Here is a 22,702-nt window from a genome sequence, read left to right on the forward strand (position 1 = left end):
AATTAGTCCAAAATACAGCTTTCTGTCTCCTAAGCATAAAAGTAACTGAGAAAATGTCATGCTAGTGCTCTTCCTAATATGCTGGTTTCCCCATTGAGTATCAGGTCCAGTTCAAGATCTTATTAATAAATTGTGAGGCCAGAGATGATCATTGTGATCATCTAGTTTGACCTCCTGCATAACACAGGCCAAGGACTTCCTTGAATTTAATTATTTCTGTTTAAAGACATGCTTGTCTTTTAGAAAAAAAACTCCAGTCTTGATTTAAAATTTCCAGTGGAGGATCCACCACAACCCTAATAGGTTGTCCCAAACCTTGTTAAAATTCTGTGCCTTATTTTGAGTCTGAATTTGCCTAGCTTCAGCGTCCAGCTATAAGATCGTTTTATATCTCTGTCTGCTAGATCGAAGAGTCCTCTATTATCAAATTACTGTTCCCCGTGTAAGTACTTATAAGATACGTCTACAGTGTAATAAAAGATCTGTGGCATGGCTGTGTCTGGCCTGGGTCAGCTGACTTGAGCTCACAGGGCTCAGACTCCGAGGCTATAAAATTGCAGTGTAGACATTTGACCTTGGGCTGGAGCCTGGGCTCTGAGACCCTTCCCCCCTCGTGGGGTTTCAGCACCTGGGCTCCAACCTGAGTCCAAATGTCTACACTACAGTTTTCTAGCCTTACAGCCTGACCCTGTGAGCCCAAGTCAGCTGACCTGGCTCTGAAACTCAGTGCTGCCGATTATTTAATTTTTTTTATCACAAAGTAGACACACCCATAGACTGTGATGGAGTCAACTCAGAACCATCTCTTTGCTAAACTAAATAGATTGATTTCTTCTACTTTTTCACTATAAGGCGTGTTTTCCAAATCTTTACTGATTTGTGGCTTTTCACTGAACTCCCATAATCTTTCAGCTTCCTTCTTGAACTGTGAACACCAAAATTGGACAGTGTTCCAGTTGCAGTCCAACCAGTGCCAAATACAGAAGTAATATTATCTTTCTATTCCTAATTGATATCCCCCTGTTTATACATCCAAGAATTATATTAGCCGTTTTGGCCACATCATCACTCTAGGAGCTCATGTTCAGCTGATTATCCACCATAAGCCTGAAGTCTTTTTCACAGTCATTGCTTCCCATGATAGAGCCCCCATCCTGTAAGTATAGCTTGCAGGCTTTGTTCCTAGAGGTATGACTTTACCTTTGACCATATTGAAATGCATATCGTTTATTTGCACTCAGCTTACCTGACTATCCAGATTCTCTGAGTTAGTGACCTGTCTTCTTCATTATTTATGACTCCCCCAATCCTTGTGTCATTTTCAGACTTTATCAGTGATAATTTTGTGTTTTATTCCAGGTCATTGATAAAAATGTTAAATAGCACAGGGTCAAGAACCAATCCCATCTTGGATTGGCATTGATTCTGTCACCCTCCTTTAATCCTGTACTAATCAAGTCCCATATCAGCCATTCCAGTATTTTGCCTGGAATTGATATCAGACTGACAGGTCTATAATTACCTGCTTACCCTTTTTAAATATTGGCACAACATTAGCTTTCCTACAATCCTTTGGAACTTCCTCAGTGTACAAAGACTCATTGAAAATAACCATTAGCAGTCCAGAGAGCTCTTCAGCCAGTTATTCTAAACCTGTTGGATGCAAGCTATCTGGTTCTGCTGACTTAAAAATGTCTAACATTGGTAGTTGCTGTTTAGTATCCTCCTGTGTTACCATTGGAATGGAAAGTATGTCATCATCATCTTATGGTCTGAATACATAATCTGGCTTTTTCCCAAACACAAATCAGAAATATTTATTCAAAACGTCTGACTTTTTAAATAATATTATTGACAATTCAACCATTTCCATAGAGCAATGGATCAATATCATTGTTAGGCTCATTTTTGTTCCTAATATACTTAAACTTCCTATTTTTCTTGCTCTGAACATAAGAACATAAGAATGGCCATACTGGGTCAGACCAAAGGTCCATCTAGCCCAGTATCATGTCTTCCAACAGTGGCCAATGCCAGGTGCCCCAGAAGGAATGAACAGAACAGGTAATCATCAAGTGATCAATCCCCTGTCACCCATTCCCAGCTTCTGATGGTCATTGATTTCTCTGTGTCTTTTTCCTTCCCTTATCAATTTTCTACAATTGCTAGCTTCTAATTTATATTCGTTGCTATCAGTTTACCCCTTTTCCCATTTGTTATATATTGTTTTATTTTCTTATAGTTGCTTTTGTTAGTTCTCATCTTTAAGTCTCTTGTGGGGGAAGGATAAACTGCCTAATGGATCACCTCTCCCTCTCCCATTCAACAAATATTGCCATCAGCAGGTACACTGAAGTTGCTGGTATCCAAAACAAGGCTAATCTGATCTAGATACCAGTAATTTTCAGAGAAAAAGTCTAACTGTGAAACTTCGTACTTCAGGTTGACCTTTCCTCCTTCAGAGCATTGCAGTCTCATCATTTAACCCAATTCTATCATAACCAAATTACTTTCCACTCCCAGTAGATTTCCACCCAAAAGAAAAGACATCACATGGCATACAACATCATCAGCAGGTTAGGTGAGCATGCAGCCCTGCACAGTGAAAGCTGAAGCTTAAATTCTTGTATTTGTCACCTAGATACTACAGTAATTGACCCTATAAATGCATGTATACATAGACAGACACAGAATTGAACTGAATATTAATCAAAGATTGCCCACTGATTGACAAGGTGATGTGCTGAGGCCCTAGATTGAGGGGACAGTTATGATTTCTGCTAGATTTACAAAGTGCATTCCTCTTCTGACTTGTATCCTGAATTAGAAGTGATGCATGACATTTGTGGGGCCAAAATTTCTGTTCCAGATGAAGCAGATGCATTTAGTGTAGCTGTGTTTCATTTACATGTGAAGGATGTCCTTCACTCCTGTTCCCACAGACCATCACTGGCAGAAATCTTGTGACCATACTTACTTCCTCCACTACAAATTCATTCCCTCCTCTCAGTTCTGCCATCTTCCTAGCTAAACAACTCTACTTCTTCAACTGAATTGAATTACATGTCCACAATCCCAGCCACCTTTTTGCTACCTTAGTCTCCTCAGACCCTCCCCTCCTCCACTGCTCTCTCTGCACTGGTTTCTTTCAGGATATCTTAGTTGATGTCTAGCCATGGACAACAGCACGCCTCGTCTGTCACCCCAGCCCATAACCTGGGCATAATCTTTGATTTGGACCTCTCCTTAGGTCCTCACATCCAGGATGTCTGCATCTTGTTGATTCTTTCTGCATAACATATGTAAGATATGGCTTTTCGTATTCATTTACACAACTGACACTCTTGTTCAAGCTTTCATCTCACATCTCAGTATTTGCATCAGCCTTTTCTCTGGACTGGACAAATGCAGTCTTGCCCCGCTTATATATGATTTGGCAAGGATAATTCTCTTGTGCTGTTGCATTGGCCATGTCACCCTTCTCTTTGAATCCCTCTACTGGCTCCCCCTTCTCTATCACATCAAAGAGAAGCTGCTGGTCCTCACTTTTAAGACTCTTTACCATCAATCCTTTACATTCCTGTCATCTGTCATTCAGTACTGAAATGTCAGTTCCCACTCTAGTCATACCTCTATTTCCCACTTTTTAAATTTTGAAACAAGCAGCTTTGTCCTTTCTCCCATGCTGCCCTTCATGCTTAGGAGAAGCTCCTCCTGCCCCCATAAACATCTGCAAAGCTATCTTTTTGTTCAGTGTTTGTACAGTGCCTGATCCATGACTGGGGTGCTATGGTAGTACAAATAATAGATAAAAATAATAATGATGATAAGTGAGCCCATAGCATATCACAGTGTTCTCTAATGGCTTAACGTGGATGTTGATGGGGAAAGATCAAGCCTTATAAACTCTACACATTAGACAGGGCGAATGCCACCATCATTTTTATGGCAACATTTTAATTGCCAGCTAGGTATCTGTATTTGATTTAGGTTAACCCTGCAGATATAGGAATTCTACATCACCTTCCAACAATGTTTCTGGAGCCCCTACATAGGAGAACTTAACTGCCTTCAACAGGAATTGCCTGTCTGTGGATTGCAAGACCAGACCAATGTGTGTGCATTTTCTCTCTCTTGTTATTTTTTTATACTTCTCGGTCCACTAATAATCCTCCAAAGTATATTTTCTCATCTGTCTTTTTCAGATCTTTTCCTAACAACTATTGGGACAAGTTTGTTAAAAGAAAGGTAATGCTTTATATTGTTTTTCAATAGGCTTTATTATTTTTTTTTCATTTTTTTAAGTTTATTGGAATTTTGTGCTGATTTTTATTGTAATAGAAGATGGCACATTTCTCTAAAATATATATATATATATATAAATGCTTATGCACTGTAGAGTACAGTGTCTACCATTCTACACTATTTTAAATTTCTTACCCACTTTGTATATGTAGTTACACATTTTTTGCATACAAGTTGGGCAATTAATTTAGAAAATGTGTTCCACATAATTTACAGATCATGATGGTCCCTTACGACTTTAGTCTATAAGTCGATGAGTCTATTTGCCTTTTTAAATAAAAATCAGAAATGTAAGATGCGTGTGAAATTTTGTATGTGTGTATATTACATACACGCAACCATATGTTTTGTGTGTGTGTACATACATATCTACCTATTTATAGATTATCCATCAACAGATAGATAATATTAAGGAGTTGTGATAGCTGCTTAAATATGGACATTGATGCTAGTTTCTTATAAATATTACTGTCAGCCACTTCTCCAGTTCCCACCAAAAAACCCTGATCTTCCTGATAATTTTATAGATCACAATATCCTCACAGGAAAAAAATCTTTCTAAGGAGTTTGATAAAGATCAAAAAAGGAGTTTTAAAGTTGTTGGATCAGTTTCATGTCTGTCACACAGGCTTCATGATGGTGTGACTCCACTGATTTCAGAGAAATAATGTTTTTTATTGAAAATTTATCAGAAATTGACTTTTAAAATATTTCTCACTTTTTTGGCTTGTAATAATTATTACCTTGGCTAAAAAATTATGTTTTGTTAGCCTTGCTGAGGAAGATGCCATTTGTACATTTGAAGGTTGTTGGGAGATAGATAGATAGCAAAAGTCTGCACTAAAGTTGTCTGGGAAGGCTAATCAGGGACTCATAAATGAAAATGTATTAAAAAGTAGCCAATGGAAAGCTGAGGGGAAAAAGAAAGGATTATGTTTTCAATCAGACTGTAGAATGCCTGGTTTAGTATGCTGGAGTAGAGAAATACTCTGAACAGACGTGTCTTAAAGAGGCAAAATGTGGTGTTAAGGAAGGGTTCTTTGTTTCACACACTTTTCTGATCCCCAGGATACTGCCTTAATCACAATCATGCAGAGCTGTTTTTATGCATGTACAAAAAAAAAAAAAGACCTTAAAATGCACAAAAAATATCCACCAAGGTTTAAACCACAAATTATTAGGAGACTATACAATACTATTTCTTATTCAGTTATGTGCCTGTAGTCTGTAGTTTTTTCCTTTGGGTATATTTTTGTAAAGGTTAAAAATAAGTAAAGCCTGTGCGATAAGAGTGAGAAATAAAGTATTCGGAAGTGATGGGGAACTGGTTACATCCCGTAATTGTTCATGTCCAGCTATTTTAATATTTGCAGCTATTTTGTGAAAGGGGCAGAATCTATGTGAGCATAGACGTAATAATATTTTTGGGTGTTAGCTGGATTTCACTGAAACTCACTTTCAACTATAAGTCCTGTTAATAAGGTTTTTTGTTTGATACATGTGTATGTATAATACATATTTTGTACACATTATTAAAAGTATATTAAATGTGTTTATATAATTAAACATTAGAGCTGATTGAAAAAATTGTGAACATTTGTGCAAAAATTATTGTCCCTTTTTTGGTTGAAAAAAATAATAAATTAATTGTTTTTGCAACCAGCTGTATAAGCATATTTAGAGTAACTTATTTTAAGATGGAAACAATTATATCTAGTTTAATAAGATGTAAAAAAAAAATAATAATGAAAACATTACCATGCTCCCACCCAACTGATTGTATTGAACATTCCTCTAATCTTTAGGTTATGGATAAATATGGGGAGTTCTATGGCCGGGACAGAATCAGTGAGTTACTAGGAATGGACAAGGCTGCTCTGGATTTTAGCGATGCCCGAGAAAAAAAGAAACCAAAGAAAGATAGCTCCTTATCTGCTGTGTAAGTACTTCCTTCTGTTTTTGTGTATAAATTAAAACCAATGGTTTGAATTTTGTTATTTAGCTTTGAATGTTGTGGCTGTGCTTCATAGGTGCTGACTCCATGGGTGCTGTGGGACTGGAGCACCCAGGGAAAAAAATAGCGGGTTCTCAGCACCCACCAGCCACAGCTGTTCAGCGCTGTCCCTGATCAGCTGTTTGGCGGCTCACAGAGGACAGCAGGTGGATGGGGCCCTCGAGAGGTGGGGGCAGAGCGAGAGCGGGGTCGGGGGGCGAGGCTTCAGGCGGAGGGGGGTGGAGCACCCCGAAGGAAAATGAAAGTCTGCGCCTATGCTGTACTTATTCTGTACATGATAAATGTTCTTGATTTTATGATTTAGTGAATGTCATGGACAAACAGAAGTTAGAGAGATACGGTAGACAGAGAAGTCATTGGACAGCAAATTATTTTATGGCTGTGGATTTATGTTGTTATATTAGTGTTTGAATGCATAATATTGCCATTGTTTTAATAAGACCTAATGATAGCAGTGCTGGAAGTTTTATTATCTTCGTTTGATGGTTCCATGCAATATTAATCAGCCAGAAAAAATGGACACTGTGGTACACCATACATTCCAATTTTAAAAACAAGTGAAAAGAAATTACATGTGGTTAATGCCATGAATCCTGTATAATTTAGAACATTAGATGTGTAGTCGTAGAAACTTTGCTTCATTTGTTTTATGCAATGTAGTTGTAGCCGTGTCAGTCCCAGGATGTTAGAGAGACAAGGTGGGTAAGGTAATATATTATATTGGACCATCTTCTGTTGATGAGAGAGACAAGCTTTTGAGCCACACAGAGCTCTTCTTCCGGTCTGGGAAAGGAACTCCCAGCATACCAGCAAAATGCAAGGTGGAATGAATTGTTTAGCAGAAGTAGTTAGCACATATTGTAAGGGACCATTCAAGGTAGAGTGGCCTGTTAACACCTCTGGAGTCATAGGACAAAGAGGGGATTAGTGAGGTTACAGATTGTTATCCTGGTCTGTGGGGATCTTGCTTCTGATGATGAGCTTGGAGAGGTTGGGGGGGGGGGGGTTGTTTGAAGGCCAGAAATGGGGTGGGGGGTGTTAGGAAAAATTTCTTTCAGGAGGAGGTCGCCATCAAATATAGGTTGTAGTTGTTCGATGATACCACTAGTAACATGCTCACTTTACCATTTGTCTATCAAAGTTACCTTCTTAGTGGTCATGACATTGGCTAGAAGAGTAAGGTGGGCCCTTATGGCTGACCCACAACTGTATTCCATCAGGATAGTTTCATAGTGACTGTACCCTAAGTTCATCCCCAGAGTAGTCTCTGACTTCCACATAAATCAGACTGTACACTTACCTGAATTTTTCCTGAACCTCATATTATCATAGAATCATAGAATATCAGGGTTGGAAGGGACCTCAGGAGGTCATCTAGTCCAACCCCCTGCTCAAAGCAGGATCAATCCCCAACTAAATCATCCCAGCCAGGGCTTTGTCAAACCTGACCTTAAAGACTTCTAAGGAAGGAGATTCCACCACCTCCCTAGGTAACGCATTCCAGTGCTTCACCACCCTCCTAGTGAAAAAGTTTTTCCTAATATCCAACCTAAACCTCCCCTACTGCAACTTGAGACCATTACTTCTTGTTTTGTCATCAGCTACCACTGAGAACAGACTAGATCCATCCTCTTTGGAACCCCCTTTCAGGTAGTTGAAAGCAGCTATCAAATCCCCCCTCATTCTTCTCTTCTGCAGACTAAACAATCCCAGTTCCCTCAGCTTCTCCTCATAAGTCATGTGTTCCAGTCCCCTAATCATTTTTGTTGCCCTCCGCTGGACTCTTTCCAATTTTTCCACATCCTTCTTGTAGTGTGGGGCCCAAAACTGGACACAGTACTCCAGACGAGGCCTCACCAATGTCGAATAGAGGGGAACGATCACGTCCCTCGATCTGCTGGCAATGCCCCTACCTATACATCCCAAAATGCCATTGGCCTTCTTGGCAACAAGGGCACACTGTTGACTCATATCCAGCTTCTCGTTCACTGTAACCCCTAGGTCCTTTTCTGCAGAACTGCTGCCGAGCCATTCGGTCCCTAGTCTGTAGCGGTGCATGGGATTCTTCCATCCTAAGTGCAGGACTCTGCACTTGTCCTTGTTGAACCTCATCAGATTTCTTTTGGCCCAATCCTCTAATTTGTCTAGGGCTCTCTGTATCCTATCCCTGCCCTCCAGCGTATCTACCTCTCCTCCCAGTTTAGTGTCATCTGCAAACTTGCTGAGGGTGCAATCCACACCATCCTCCAGATCGTTTATGAAGATATTGAACAAAACCGGCCCGAGGACCGACCCTTGGGGCACTCCACTTGATACCGGCTGCCAACTAGACATGGAGCCATTGATCACTACCCGTTGAGCGCGACAATCTAGCCAACTTTCTATCCACCTTATAATCCATTCATCCAGCCCATACTTCTTTAACTTTTATTATCAGTAAAGACCAGAGATTCCATTCTCTGGATAACAAATTTATTTGAGCATAAGCTTTCGTGAGCTACAGCTCACTTCATCGGATGCTGTAGCTCATGAAAGCTTATGCTCAAATAAATTTGTTAGTCTCTAAGGTGCCACAAGTACTCCTTTTCTTTTTGTGAATACAGACTAACACGGCTGCTACTCTGAAACTTGTCATTCTCTGGATTAATGTTGAGCATTGCTGTTCTGCCTTCAGAGAACAAAACCCTTTAGGAAAAACCTAGACTGTTCATGGACTAGCAGAGCAAAGAATATCAACATGGATTTCAGGCTGTATCTTGCTGTATCTAGTTACCACTTATAGAAACCACTTATAGAGGAATATAAGATTGGAAGGGACTCCAATAAGTCATCTAGTCCATTCCCTTTGCAGTGAGGCAGGACTAATATTATCTAGACCATGCCTGGCAGGTGTTTGTCTAACCCAGTGGTGCCGAAACTGTGGGGAGGAAAGGGGAGGTGGGATAGGCCCCTGCCCCTCCTCTTTCACCCGAGGCCCTGCCCCCCAACCAGGCCAGAAGGAAAGAGCCCTGAGTGGTGGAGAAATGGCCTGGGGGCTGCTCTCGGGCCCTGCAGCCAGGCCAGGTGAAGGGTCCGGGGCACCCCACAGTGCCCCAGGCTCCAGCTTCTGGCCTGGCCAGAGGGTGGGGCCTCAGAGGCCTCAGAGCAGCAGCCAGGCCAAGGTAAGAGCAGCCCAGGGGACCTGGGCCACTGTGGGGTGTCCCAGACCCTCCACCTGCTCTGAGTGGTGCATTCCGGGGGGAGGGTGGGTGGGACATGGGCCTGGGGATGCTTTTGGGCTCCCTGCCCAAGTTGGGTGGATGGTCCAGGGCTCCCCACAGTGGCCGGGGACCCCTGGGTGTCTCTTACCTTGCCCGGCTTCTGGCCTGATGGGGGGTAGGGCCATGGGGGAACAAGTGGGGCCACAAAAGCGGTGGGGCCTCATGCGCCCTCCACTTTTATGAAGGATACGGGGCTCCTGATTTAACCTGTTTTTATAAAGCTGCAATGACGGAGATTCCACAGCCTCCCTAGGTAATTTATTCTAGTGCTTAATTACCCATATAGTTAGAAAGTTTTTTCTAATGTCTAGCCTAAATCTCCCTTGCAGCAATTTAAGCCTATTACTTCTTGTACTGTTCTCAGAGGTTAAGGAGAACAATTTATCACCCTGATCTTTATAACAACCTCTTACATACTTGAAGACTTTTATCATGTTCTCCCCTCAGTCTTCTCTTCTCCAGACTAAACAAACCCAGTTTTTTCAATCTTTTCTCATAGGTCATGTTTTCTCGACCTTTAATCATTTTTATTGCTCTCCTCTGGAATTTGTCCTGTTTGTCCACATCTTTGCTGAAGTGTGGTGCTGAGAACAGAACACAATATTCCAGCTCAGGCCTTATCAGTGCTCGGTAGAGTGGATGAATTTCTTTTTGTGTTTTTCTTATAACACTCCTGCCAATACATCCCAGAGGATTGCTTTTTTTTTTTTTTTTTTTTGCAATGGTATTACATTGTTGACCTACCTTTGGTTTCTGATCCACTATAACCCCCAGGTTCTCTTCGGTTGTACTCTTCCCTTGGCAATCATTTCTCATTTTCTGTTTGTGCAATTGATTTTTCCTGTAACCTATCACTTACATCAGCTTTTGTACCAGGTGACTGGGGAATAACTAATGTGATGCCAATTTTAAAAAAGGTTTCAGAGGTGATCCCGGCAGTTACAGGAGGTAAGCCCAAATTCAGTATCAGGCAAATTGTTTGAAACCATAGTAAAGAACAGCTGTCCAACATATAGATGAACACGATTTGTCGGGGAACAGTCAATGTGTCTTTTGTAAAAGGAAATCATGCCTCACCAATCTATTAAAATTCTTTGAGGGGTCAACAAACACGTGGAAAAAGGTGATCCAGTGGCTACAGTGTACTTAGACTTCCAGAAAGCCTTTGACAAGGTCCCTTACCATAGGCTCTTAGGGAAAACAAGCAGTCATGGGATAAGAAGGAAAGTCCTCTCATGGATCAATAACTGGTTAAATGATAGGAAACAAAGAGTAGGAATAAATAGCCAGTTTTCAGAATGGAGAGAGATAAATAGTGGTGTCCCCAGGGGTCTGTACTAGGCCCACTGCTGTTCAACATATTCATAAGTGATCTGGAAGAAGGGGTAAACAGTGAGGTGGCAAATTTTGCAGGCAATACAAACTTATTCGAGATAGTTAAATCCAAAGCACACTGCGAAGCATTACAAAGGTAACTGGGCAACAAAATGGCAAATGGAATTCAATATTGATAAATGAAAAGTAATACACATTGGAAAACATAATCCCAGCTATACATACAAATGATGGGGTTTAAATTAACTGTCACCACTCAAGAAAGAGATTGGAGTCATTGTGGATAGTTCTCTGAAAACATCTACTCAGTGTGCAGTGGCAGTCAAAAACCTAACAGAATGTTAGGAACCATTAGGAAAGGGATAGAAGTAAGACAGAAAATATCATATTGCCTCTATATACTTCTATGGTACACCCACATCTTTAATACTATGTGGAGATCCGGTTGCCGCATCTCCAAAAGGAGATATTGCAATTGGAAAAGGTACAGAGAAGGACAACAAAAATCATTCGGGGTATGGAACAGCTTCCTTATGAGGAGAGATTAAAAAGACTGGGACTTTTCAGCTTGGAAAAGAGAAGACTAAGGGGGTCTCTGAAGTCTTAACTGGTGTGGAGAAAGTGAAAGAAAATGTTATTTACTCCTTCACATAACAGAAGAATAGGGGTCATGCAATGAAATTAATAGGCAGCAGGTTTAAAATAAACAAAAGAAAGTACTTCACTCAATGCACAGTTAACGTGTGGAACTCTTTGCCAGGAGATGTTGTGAAGATCAAAACTATAACAGGGTTTGAAAAAGAACAAGATAAGTTCATGAAGGATAAGTCCATCGATGTGTATTAGTCAGGATGGGCAGGGATGCAACACTGTACTCTGAGTGTCCCTAGCCTCTGTTTGCCAGAAGCTGGTAGTGGACAACAGGATGGATCACTTGATGATTTCCTGTTATGTTCATTCCCTCTGAAGCATTTGGCATTGGCCACTGTCAGAAGACAGGATACTGGGCTAGATGGACCATTGGTCTGACCCAGTATGGCTGTTCTTATGTTTTCTTAGTTTAGACAAAAAAATGTGTCCGTACTGAATTTCATCCTATTTATTTCAGACCATTTCTGCAGTTTGTCAAGATCATTTTGAATTCTAATCCTGTCTTACAAAGTGCTTGCAATCCCTCCCAACTTTATTTCATCCACAAACTTTATAAATGTACCCTATATGCCTTTATCCAAATTATTTATGAAGATATTGCATAGAACCAGACCCACAACCAATTTTCGCAGGACTCCACGTGCCCTTCCATCTTGACTGTGAACCGTTGATAACCATTGAGTACTGTTTTCTAACCAGTTGTGTACCCACCTTATCGTAGGTTCATCTAGGCTATATTTCTCTAGTTTATTAATGGGAAGGTCATGTGAGACAGTAGCAAAAGCCTTACTAAAGTTGATATATATCACATCTACTGCTTCTCCCCATCACAAGGCTTGGTATCTTTTCAGAGAAGGATATTAGGCTCAGAGATCTCTCAAGCTCAGAGATCTCTTCAGCCAGTTCTTAAATGTTCTAGGTTGTATTTCATCTGGCCCTGCCAACTTGAAGATATCTAAACTTGTCTGAGTAATTTTGAAGTTGTTCTTTCCTTATTTGAGCCTACCCATTTACACGCATGTTTGCTGTGTTAGTTGTCCAATCACCGCTAACCTTTTTGGGGAAAACTGAAAAAAAAGACATTTAACACTTTGGACATTGCTGTATTTTCTCTTTTTGTCTTTCCCTCCTCATTGAGTAATGGGGCTACCTGTCCTTGGTCTTCCTCTTGTTTCTAATGTATTTGTAAAATGCTTTCTTGTTACTCTTTATGTTCCTAGCTAGTTTAATCTCATTGCGTGCCTTGGCCTTTCTAATTTTGTCCCTACATACTTGTGTTGTTTTTTTTAAAATTCATATCAGTTTTATTTATATGTAAACCACCACCAACATGCTTTCCACTGAACAGAAAATGACTGCACCTGTGAAAAAAGTTAATGTATATGCCTTGCTGATTGAAAATGGCTCTTCCCAGTTTTCATTTGGACAGCATTCTAGGAAAATGTTAAAAGATGAAAAGTTTTTTTTAACTTGATAGTTATTCTTCAATTGGTGCTTCCCTGTAGGTGCTTTGAACAGTTTTTATTTATGCACATTAAGATGTTTCAGGCTGAAAAGTTCAGAGTTATAATTCCAATTAACATTACAGCATCAGTAGACCTCCTGAGGAGGAAAAAAAGTGTAGTATTTGGAAAAGAAAAAACTTTTGCTTGTAGTAGCTGAATGAAATGGACCTTTAAAGAAACTCTGATTATACTGGTGCTTTTGAAGGTGATGGAGAAATAGCACAGGTGGTTGCCAAACATAGTGCAGGCAAGTTCTGTACAACTGTTATGGCACGACTCTGCAAGTTCATCAGTACTATGACCTGTGACATCCCAGCTATTGCAGACTTGGCTCTCTGTTGCCATAGTGGTTTTGTGTTCCATAGTGTTTAGGCAAATGTTCACTTGAAACTAAGGTAAAAGCGTCAGACTTAACTTTTTTCTTAATGGAGTTGTAGATTTGTGCATGTGTTCATCTGAAGAAGTGAAGTTTTTACCCACAAAAGCTTATGCTCAAATAAATCTGTTAGTTTTTGAGGTGCCACCGGACTCCTTGTTGTTTTTGTGGATACAGACTAACATGGCTACCCCCTGATACTTCAGTTATACATTGTGTCTTAGAAATCCTGCAACTATTTTGAAGCAGTTAATTGTTCAGGTGGTATTTGCATACTAGCCACCAATATAAGCATTCTGAAAATTTTAAAAATTCACCATCACAACCAGTCTTAGTTTCTACTTTTCTGCATTTGAGAGGATTTTAGAACTATTTTCTCCATCATTTCATAATGCCATTTCACTCTTCAACTATGGAAATTATTAGATAATGTGGTGGCAATGGTTCTTAGAAAAGCAAAGTTCTGGAGAAGAATTAGTTCTTAATCTGTTTTATAAAATATAAGGTGTTTTAATTGTTACCATATCAAAAGTGTAGAAGTGCAGGAATGAAAGACTGGGAACAACCAAATATGTTCCCAAATGTACATATGTCAAGGTTCCTCCCCCACTCTGAACTCTAGGGTACAGATGTGGGGACCTGCATGAAAACCTCCTAAGCTTACTTTCACCAGCTTAGGTTAAAACTTCCCCAAGGTACAAATTAATTTTATCCTTTGTCCCTGGATCTCCACTGCCACCACCAAACTCTAACTGGGTTTACTGGGAAACGTAGTTTGGACACGTCTTTCCCCCCAAAATCCTCCCAACCCTTGCACGCCACTTCCTGGGAAAGGTTTGGTAAAAATCCTCACCAATTTGCATAGGTGACCACAGACCCAAACCCTTGGATCTGAGAACAATGAAAAAGCATTCAGTTTTCTTACAAGAAGACTTTTAATAGAAGTAAAGAAATCCCCTCTGTAAAATCAGGATGGTAGATACCTTACAGGGTAATTAGATTCAAAACATAGAGAATCCCTCTAGGCAAAACCTTAAGTTACAAAAAAGACACACAAACAGGAATAGTCATTCTATTCAGCACAGTTCTTTTCTCAGCCATTTAAAGAAATCATAATCTAACACATACCTAGCTAGATTACTTACTAAAGTTCTAAGACTCCATTCCTGGTCTATCCCCGGCAAAAGCAGTATACAGACAGACACAGACCCTTTGTTTCTCTCCCTCCTCCCAGCTTTTGAAAGTATCTTGTCTCCTCATTTGTCATTTTGTTCAGGTGCCAGCGAGGTTACCTTTTGCTTCTTAACCCTTTACAGGTGAGAGGATTTTTCCTCTGGCCCGGAGGGATTTTAAAGGGGTTTACCCTTCCCTTTATTTTTATGACAACATACAACCATTAAGCACAAATAGGTCACCCCTAACACAAACCAAAAAGAGTAACCACCCTAATCCAGAACCCAAAAAGCTCTAATGACTTTCCAAGTCGGTAGCGGACAGAAAGATCTTACTTGGTCTCCACTTAGTCTTTCTCCCATGCACCTCAAGAAGGTGACTGCATTTTCTTCTCCTCATGAAAAGTCTCTAGTATCTGTTAATCCAGTGATACGTCCAAGGCAGGAAGAGTAGAGGGACACAAGACTTGAAGCAATGGAAGTTTTTACTGCCGTTACTTTTCTTATCCTCCAAAACTGGGTCTTCATACAATACCAGATCCTCCGGGATTCAAGAGAATGCCTCTTGACCTGCCAAGGCCCAAATGTGGGGTGCAGTTTGCAAAAAAAGATCCAAAATGAGAGAAACCAAATTATTCACTCAATAAACTAAAATGCTGTAGGATTCGTTCATGTAGTGTAAATAATGCTTTTGTAACCTCTGTTGCTTGATTCTTTACTTTTGATTTTAAAAAAAGTCAACATGAAAAGTGAGAGGACACCAATTTTTTCTGAAATAGAGGTAACTTTGGGACTAAAATGAGGGGCATTTTGAGAGGTGTACTCACTAAGTGCATGTCTACACTTACCTCTGGAATGGTCGATCCAGCAGGGGTCGATTTATCGCATCTAGTGAAGACGTGATTGATCGACCGCCAAGCGCTCTCCCATCGACTCAGTACTCCACTGGGGCAAGAGGCACAGGTGGAGTTGACAGGGGTGTGTTGACTCACTGCAGTGAAGACACCCCGGTAAGTAGATCTAAGTATGTCGACTTCAGCTATGTTATTCACATAGCTGAAGTTGCATAACTTAGATCAATCTCTCCAACCCCCAGTGTAGACCAGGCCTAAGTTATCAGAAGCATCCAGTTCTGAATGGTGCTTCTAGGGTCTGCATAATCCCCTCCTTTAGGACTGGTTCAGTTCTCCTGACCTTTAGGATTCACACAGTAGGTTTCCTATGTTCTAACTGGGCAACAGCTCCTTTTAGTTAAGTATATCTGCAGAGCCTCAAGTTTTACCTTGGCCTCACGAATGAGGTGCATGCCCTCTGTGGGTGCATGCCCATGCAGAAAAATAAGGGGGATGTAAGGAGCTGCTTACTCCCTTATTCAGGCTGCCCATCTTGCCACTAGGCTCCTACTTCCACTCCTGCAGAGTTTGACAGGGAGTGGGTGGGGCTTTGTACAGCTGAACTGATGCAGAGTGGAATGAGTGGAAAGTGGAATGGCACAGCTTACTCCACCCCATGCCACCTCCTGCCCCAAGCAAGAGAAAAGCATGGAATGATTAGGAATTTGTATCTCAGTCTGGTTTGTGCCCTGCTCCTGCTCAACTAAATGCTGCCCCTTAATTGGGCTGGATTGTAAGGTTAAAATCCAACCCAAAGTGACTGGAATTGAAAAGAGTTTATCTTTATCATATTGAGCTCCTGGTATGCCCTTATTTTGACATCTATATCATCAGAGCTTGTTTGGCTCAAAGACTAATCCATATCCTTCACATACCTAGTCTCTATTCAGGAAATTAGATATCAGGATAAACAACACAAGTATTAACTTTTCTGGAAGCAATTATAGACTCTAAAGTGAATTCTGCTTTCCTTCAGCAAGATAACTTGAAAGCTTAAGAAAAGCCATTGTCAAGGCAATAGGGCAATCAGTAGGAATAGTCAGATCTTAAATAACAATATGGGTTCTGATGGCCTTCCTGTATCGTTGTCACGCCTTTTGTGAATCTAAGAATGCAGCTTCTACAGTCAAAGTTAAGTTTCCATTAGTATCCATGGTATATTGTTGTATCATCTTCACTCAGTGAAGAGAGTTATTCCTAAATACATTGTCCTCAGACGGTGGCAGTACCTTTTGGCTCTACTGTTCCCATTTCTTCATCCAATTTAGGGTCGGAGTGTCACCTTGCAGTTCATGGTCTGGAAACTGCAAGAGACCAGGTTGTATAACAGTTGAACAGCTTTGAACCATAATATTGGCTCTTAGATTTTATATTTCAACTCTGAAAGGAAAACAGATCACATCCCAAAAGACAAACTGCAATATGTTATTTTGATCAGTAAAGATAGGGCCCAGCTCTTCTCCTCTGCAGGGGTCAAGTCTTGTAGTTTTGAAGGATATGTTCTAAACAATGGCACAGATTTTAATGGGGTTGCTCAGATTTTCACCAGTGTAAATGGCAGCAGAATCTAGCCTAATACCCTTCCATTGTTGCCTCACTGTAATAAGGTTCAGAGTTACAGTGACCAGACAGCAAATGTGAAAAACCGGGATGGGGTGAGGGGTAATAGGAGCCTAGAAAAAGACCCCAAAATTGGGACTGTCCCTATAAAATCGGGACATCTGATCACCCTATGCAGAGTACTCTCTAGCAGTCATCTGAGTTGGAGGACCAAGACCCAAAATAACTAGTCCTCAGAGGAATCTATTATTTCCCTCCAGGTAAAGTCATCTAAAGCTCTCTGCTCCTAGGCCAGTGTCCATGTCAGAAGCACTGTTCAAGGATACTCTCAAACCCATAGGAGTGCAACAATTGCTTATTCTTTTTGAATGTTAGAGCAACAAATGTGCATTCAAGTATGACAGACACTTGAGATCTCATTAAGTAGTTTGGAGGTGGTCAGATACAAAGACAACATAATTTTCTTGTCCTGGGGAGAAAAAGTTACGTTATACAAAACTTTTCTGACCAAGAGGCCTATCGAACACAATGTGAACTTAGCCAATAATATTCCAAGGGGAACTAGTAACCATGCAAGTTTGTCCTTTTGATTTGTGTCTGCAATAGCATGCCCCGTGTAACTTTTATATGATAACATTCTATTAATTTTCTCAACTATATCAAGTGATGTGCAAACTTGAAATAAATAGGGTAAAGAGATGATATGGAAAACAAATTGCTATGGGTATGAAGGTAAGTAACAACACATTCTTTAAAAAACATTAATAACATTTGTATTTTGCATAAAAACGTTCATTTTCACATGCTTTAGAGTGCTGTGAACTAGATAATTAGTATACAGGTGGGGAAATTGAATCACAGAGAGGTCAATGAACTTGTTTAAGACCACACACCAAATCAGTAGTAAAATTGGGGTTAGGACACAAATACTTTTAGTCCCCATGTGTGGCCTACTAGGCCATACTTCTCTCTGTGTTAAAACTATTTCTATTTCTGTCAGCGGAGATTGTTTATTAAAAACCCAATGGTGCCACTTCTACTCACAGTGAGCAGTCCTATGGAAATCAATGCGTGTTTGCGTGTGGCAAGAGACTAAATAAGTGTTAATATGGTATATGATTTACTGTATCGTCTGTATCATTTCTGTGGTAAAATGAAATTTATATAGTGAAAAGTATGTGTGAGAATGAGTGCAAAGGGCAAATTTCCCACTAATCCAAACAACCACCACCTTTACAATTCCTCTGTGTTAAGTAAATTGGCATTGTTATAAGTAAAATCAGCGGAATCACAATTAAATATGTTGTAAGTTCCTTTGGACAGAGAACATTGTCCTGATTCTGATCACACTCAACATAGGTTTCATATCCTTGTTACTTCATTGACTTCTGTGAAATAACTACTGATTTATACTAGTGCACATAAGATAGAACTTGGTCTTCTGCTTTTTTATTGACCTGTAAATCTCCTTGTAGACTTATGCGCTATATAAATAATAATTACTACTACTTAAGAATGGAAGTTCAACTGATTTGATGGCAAAATCTTCTCTGAATGGTTAACATTTAATCAAAGCAGAGAAATTATTTTATTTTTGGTGAATTGTTCTGTCCATGAAATTGAGAATCTAACAAAACTTGCTCTAATCTTGGGAGACCTGGGTTTGAGCCCCGAGTAGATTACATTATGTTAGTGGCCTTAGGTAAACTCTCATAAGCACCCATTAGAGAACCACTACACAATTTGAGATGACAAGGGCACTACACCTGTCTACACTATATCTAACACTAATAATTGTTATTTGCTCTTTATTTGAAGGAGCATTTAATTGGCTCATAATTACATGGAGAAGGTGGATAATATTTTAATATAATTATCTACATTATAATTGTCCACAAAGTCCCCAATCAGAATAGGGTCTATTTGTGCTAAACACTTCACAGACAGCTCAAATAGTTTCCACTCCATAAAGATAAAGAACCAGAAAGTGGCTCAACATGTAATAGGGCTTAATGCCCAAGCAAGCAGCCATGGTGATGACTCTTGTTAGTTTCTTGTCTCACCTGCTTACAAAAAATGGTTTATTTGTATTATAAAAAATGTAGCTTTAAGTTTTTGGGGTCTTTTGGGGGGAAGAAGCATCAGAGTTGAGAGGAGGAGATTGTTGGAGTAAGAAGTAAGAATCAATCTCAGGGGGAAGAAGGAGAGAAGCATAGTGGTCATGGGTAAGTGATGCTGTGCCACTGAAGGGGTTGAATGGTTGGAGAAGGACAGCATGAGAGGGGATGGATCACTTGATGATTACCTTTTCTGTTCATTCCCTCTGAAGCACCTGGCAGGATACTGGGCTAGATGGACCCAGTATGGCCGTTCTTATGAAGACGGCCGGTAACTGGTAGCAATACAGCAAATGAGTAAATACTGTAGAGTGGATATACAATATTTTTTACTGGTAATAGAATGCTAACTGTAATTGAAAAGTCCTTGGAAATAATTTTACTAAAATACTAACAGGTGTAGATTTCTGAATGAATATTTCATTTTTATCTATGAATATCCCTAATTTTAAATCTCTCTTGTGTGTGTCTGTTTTAACACAATCATTACTATTTAGATTGCAGTAGAACCCAAGGTGTGTTGGGAGCTCTCCAGACACAGAAGACTTATTCCCCATTTTATGGAGTGTAAAGACTAAAAAGGACAAAGACAGACAATGAGTGAGGGGAAAGGGATGCAACATACAAGTATAGACTGGATTCTGACTTAGCCTGTAATGGGTGTGTAGTGGTAAAGAAGGAAGTAAAGAATCTTCTATGCTCTTCTAATGACTGGACAGAATGACAACCCTGGCACTCAAATGAAGAAACTGTTGCCTAATTCCTTCCCTTATAGCATCGGTTGCCTTAAGAGACCAGGGAAGTTGTAGAGACTAATGGGAAGCTGAGCTGGCCAGTGGAACTGGCTGGCCTGGTAGAGAAGCTACATGCTGCAGCCCTTAAAGTGGAGTGTAACAGTTTGTGTGATGCCCCTGTGTACTGGGGAACTCCGACTGGCATTCTGCCTCTCTGAGATGGTTTCTGTTATGCTGCTTTGGCTGGCATGGAGTTCCACACTGCCCCCAGTGCAGGGCTATGCCAGAATGGCACAATCTAATCCACAGTCAGAGAGTTGACATTCATTTTGTTGCTGCTGCTGTTGTTAAACATACTAAATTTGCTCTCCTCCATGATTAAACCCTCCCATCTTCCTCCCTCACAAATTTCCCAGCTTCATTTGTAGTATCCTTATACCCCTTTCTTTCAATAGCCCTCATCCCTGGTTTCAGTAGGACAAAGACACATGAGATCTGTTTATATAAACATTTTCCTGCTAACGTTTCAGATAGGAACATCCCACAATAACAGCGTGTTCTCTATATGAATTCTACTATTCCTTTCAACTTTAGGAGAAACAGGACAATTGTAGCTTATTATACCTACAGGATAATGCACTTACGGTAGAATGGATGCTATGTGATTTCTCACTGAGCTTTTATATGCGTCTGCTTTTTTTGCAGGCTAAATTCCATTGACGTAAAGTATCAGATGTGGAAATTAGGAGTTGTTTTCACTGATAATGTAAGTTCATTTTACTACACGTATAATAAAATAAAACAGAGTTCTAAGCATGAGAAATTGGTTGAAATGTATGAATCTGATTACTTCTGTATGCTACTGATAACAATTTACTAATCTGTTAAGGGAGGTAATTTTGCTTTTTAACCCTGACCTGTGAACTTGAACAGGAAGCCAAACTCCCGTCTCAATTATACAGGTAAAAATCTGCAGAAACTTCCTTGACTTCAGTAGAGTTCAGCTGGGTCTTTCTCTGATTTGTTTTTGTGCACCTCAGTTGTGCACAGAAACTTGCAACAATTTGTGTGGTATTTTGTAAAAATAAGAAAAGACTGAATCTGAACTATTTTAGTGTGGGTATCAACTTTAATCACAATTTCTCATGCCAGGCTTAGATCTATTTCCATTTTATATGTGGAGCCACTGAGAATTACTAGAACAAGTACAGATAGCGATAGTTGATTTCAGTGGAGTTACTCTGGATTTACACTGGTATATCTGGAAGTAGAAGAATATGGCACAGAATATGATTTATTAACTCTACTCTTCTTCATTTCCATATTAAAAAAATACCCAACCTATCAAATGATATCCTGTCACAGGGTGAGCTCGACCTTTGAGGGTTAGGACTCAGCCTCCCCCATCCCAGGCCTAGTTCACCTCCCCAGATAAAGGGAATGCATGCAAAGGATGGGGAACTGGTGACTGAGAAGCAGGCCTGCTGAGCCTGAGTTTGGGGTGGGAGCTTACTGGGAAAGGGCAGGTGGCAGTTCTCCTGCTGTCCCAGGCTTAGGGACCTGCAGGGAACAAGAGACCGCTGAGGTTGGAGGGGTGCATAGGACTGTGAGCCTGAAGGGAGAACTAGAAGCAAGAGGAAACTCTGATTAAGGACTGTAAAGACTTTTGAGTCTAGAGGAAGGGTTATATGGAAGCGAAAGTGCATCATAAATTGAAAGGACTAAATGAGCCCAGAGAAGAGGTCTGGAAGGTTTAGAGTATTATTTTATGGTAATAAACCACACCTAGAAGGGGAGCAGTACTGTGAAAAAAACAGATGTGGTGGTTGGTTTGATGTGAAATTGAAGGTAAACCAAAGCAGTGATATGACCAGTGCTTGATTGGATGTAAGCCCGCCTACGCATCCATTTTCTTGTATATTTCTCATACTTTTTCTTACCTCTTTTGCCAACTATGAAAGATATTTCTTCCCTCAGCTTCTATCTACTTCTCTTGCTGAATGCTGGGTGAAATTATAATCCTGACCATTTGAGAGCAAAATGCTATGATATCATACATAGTTGGGTTGTGGAGTTGTAAGCTCTTATTCCCTTATAAATATCTGCAACAACAGCATTCAGAATAAAAAATAAAACCCTGACAAACCTGATCTTATTTTATAAATATCCATGTTTTCAAGCCTGTTCTAAGGTTTGTCCTTCTTTAATAGCAGAGATCCAAACATTAAAGCTTTGTAGGAAGTGATTTTCCTGTCCCAAATTGGGATGAAAAGTAAAAATCTCAAAATTTTTGCAAACTGAAAATCCATAAATAAATAAATGGTTCAGGTCAATTCAAACTTTTTGTTTCGATAATTCAAAATATTTCATTTCTGTTTCAACCATTTTTAATTTTTCTGTATTTTATTTACTATAATTTGTTTGCATTTCTGAACGAAAAGTAATTTGGAATCAGAAGAACAATTTTTTTTGGTTGGAGAATGTTGAAACTAAATGTTAGGAGAATTTTGAAATTCACTTCAAAAAATTTTCAAGTTGAAAATTTTGTCAAAACTTACTTTTTCCTCTGAATAGGTTTGAGTTTTGACAAATTGGCATTTTTGACAAAAAATATTTTGTCATCAAACTCCTAACCAGCTCTAGCAAGCATCACTGTAGTAAACCGCCATACCTGAATACCCAACAGAAAGGCAAGTTTGAGCTCTAATATACTTCTCTCTTTTACTTTGTGACTAAGGTAAGACTGGTGATTACTCAAAGGCTGTAGATTTCATTTCCTG

The 22,702-nt window shown here is 39.9% G+C and overlaps 1 protein-coding gene across 1 annotated transcript in view; it reads left to right on the forward strand.

Moving 5' to 3' along the window:
* The window catches only part of RYR2 (ryanodine receptor 2), a 698,126-nt gene that overhangs the window by 650,655 nt on the left and 24,769 nt on the right, over positions 1–22,702 (forward strand). The window contains exons 97-99 of the mRNA XM_074948896.1: positions 4,206–4,248; positions 6,111–6,244; positions 20,628–20,688. Coding sequence (XP_074804997.1) covers positions 4,206–4,248; positions 6,111–6,244; positions 20,628–20,688 — 238 coding nt within the window. The remainder of the gene's footprint in view (positions 1–4,205; positions 4,249–6,110; positions 6,245–20,627; positions 20,689–22,702) is intronic.

This window comes from Natator depressus, chromosome 3 (assembly GCF_965152275.1).
Source record: "Natator depressus isolate rNatDep1 chromosome 3, rNatDep2.hap1, whole genome shotgun sequence".
Taxonomy (NCBI): Eukaryota; Metazoa; Chordata; order Testudines; family Cheloniidae; genus Natator; species Natator depressus.